Below are 1,983 nucleotides of genomic sequence, written 5' to 3'. Positions count from 1 at the left end.
GGAGTCCCATAATAGGACGAAACGGCCGTCCAGTGCTTCCACGTTCTCCATGGTGGTCTAGCTTCAATTGATTCATGATTTCAACTATGAAAATTTTTTTATGTACCAAATAATTTATTCATGTCATTATTATTCAAACTACTAGTATTCATTATTAGATAGCTTCAATAAATTATTCTCATGTAACTCGCCGAATTCAGCTTTACGAGTTCAGTTCTAAGTCGTTCATTTTAAGAGTATTGTTTTATACTGTCTGGTTGACTAATCAGGCACAGGAGGGATTTATATAAGCAATCATAGAAGTGAAAATCAGGCGATTTAACTAGTAAGTATATCCTATTTCCAACAAAAAAACTGTAAGATTATTTCAGAAGCCTGACCAAAAATGTAATTCATAATAATGTAATGATGTCAATTGGAATTCTTAACAAAACATCTATTTCAGATCAGATGAGGTAATAAACATTTTTTTATGAAAAAGTGATGAGTCTTTAAGTAGGGATCATTTCAGGCAATAATCAGGAAAGTCACATTTAGGTCCCTCCATACATTTTATCAAATAGTGAACAACAATTAAGGCGGAATATTAATAATTTGTTTTAACCTAGTGGTTTATTTACAGCTTCTTACAACCGTATAAAGTGATTTTATAGTAATTATCCTACAACCAATTTTGATTATGGTTAATTTTGGTCAAGCCCTTTTATTAACTTAACAGACATTGTCATTCTGATAGTAATAATTCGCATATATGTTTGTACTGTTATGATCACTCGAGCACATGACAGACTCTAACCAAAATGTTGATTGCTTAAATATCATTCGATAACTCATCCTCCTCCCCAAATATGTATGCACTCAAATCCTACTGTTAGCTTTTGCTTTGTCTTGCTGCGCCCTTATAGAAATTGACTATAGATTTGCCTATGTCATTGCTCGCGTTTGCTTAGTGATACTTACTCATATGCTTGTAGCTTTGTGGCCTGCGTCATTTGATAAAAAACTGTGGTTGCAGCTTCTCTTTTTCTTGTTGTTTCATGCGCCGTTAAGATTTGGTTTAGTATTCTGTGTTGTATTTAAGAATCTCGTTTTTTACCTTGTGTGTGTTGAGGCCTACTGATGTGGAGGCTGCTGCTGCCACACTGGTTATCTCGACATTTATTTGATCGTGCTTATGGGTAAGAAGTGCTAGGTGGTCTGAAAAATTCAAATCGTCTAGCTGCATGCAAGTTGTCCATTGTATTCCACGCTTCCCTTCAGATGTCGGTCATCATAATCCAGTCAACCACTAGAAGAAAGAGAAAGGGGGAGAATAGGCAGCCATTGTTTGACTCCTGTACTCACTTGCAATGTGTCTATCAGCTGTCCTCCATACATGACTTTGCACTGTGGTCCATTGTATGAATTCCGGATGATGTTGACGGTCTTCTCAAATGCTCACTCTATAGTGTAGAAGGCGTTTCCATAATGTTCTCCTATCCACATTGTCGAACTCCTTTCCATAGTCAATGAAGTTGATGTATAATGACGAATTCCATTCAATCGGTTGTTCAACGATGATCCGTAGTGTTGCGATTCGGTCTGTGCAGATCGATCTTTGAGAAACTCAGCGTGTTGATCTCGAAGCTGGGTGTCTACTAAATCTTTCATCCTGTTCAGTAACACTCTGTTGAAAACGTTTCCTTGTACCGATAATAGTGTGATGCCTTTGTAGTTCTCACATTTGCTCAGATCTCCTTTCTTTCGTATCTTAATGAGGTATCTTTCGTCCCAGTCTGTCAGCGGCACTTACTCTTTCTTCCCGACCTTCCAGAATAATGTTAGGCATGTTTGCAGTCACTTCAATGTGTGACCTCGATGTTTCAGCTGGTATTTTGTCAGGTTCTATTGCTTTCCCACTTCTGATTTGTCTGATAGCTGTCTTGATTTCTTCAATCGTTGGTGGAGTGATATTGATAGGAAGGTTTGTGTGTGCTACTTTAT

General features: G+C 37.4%; 1 protein-coding gene across 1 annotated transcript; it reads right to left on the bottom strand.

Moving 5' to 3' along the window:
• Positions 1-1,345: 1,345 nt before the first annotated feature.
• Positions 1,346-1,650, bottom strand: Smp_179550 (hypothetical protein; the record flags this gene model as incomplete). The annotated part of the gene is made up of 1 exon (XM_018790145.1): positions 1,346-1,650. One exon carries the CDS (start codon positions 1,648-1,650, stop codon positions 1,438-1,440), a length of 213 nt encoding a protein of 70 aa, XP_018655517.1. The 3' UTR covers positions 1,346-1,437.
• Positions 1,651-1,983: the final 333 nt, after the last annotated feature.

This window comes from Schistosoma mansoni, chromosome W (assembly GCF_000237925.1).
Source record: "Schistosoma mansoni strain Puerto Rico chromosome W, complete genome".
Lineage (NCBI taxonomy): Eukaryota > Metazoa > Platyhelminthes > Trematoda > Strigeidida > Schistosomatidae > Schistosoma > Schistosoma mansoni.
Note: the sequence above shows the minus strand (reverse complement) of the source record. Positions and strands in the feature narration are given on the sequence as shown.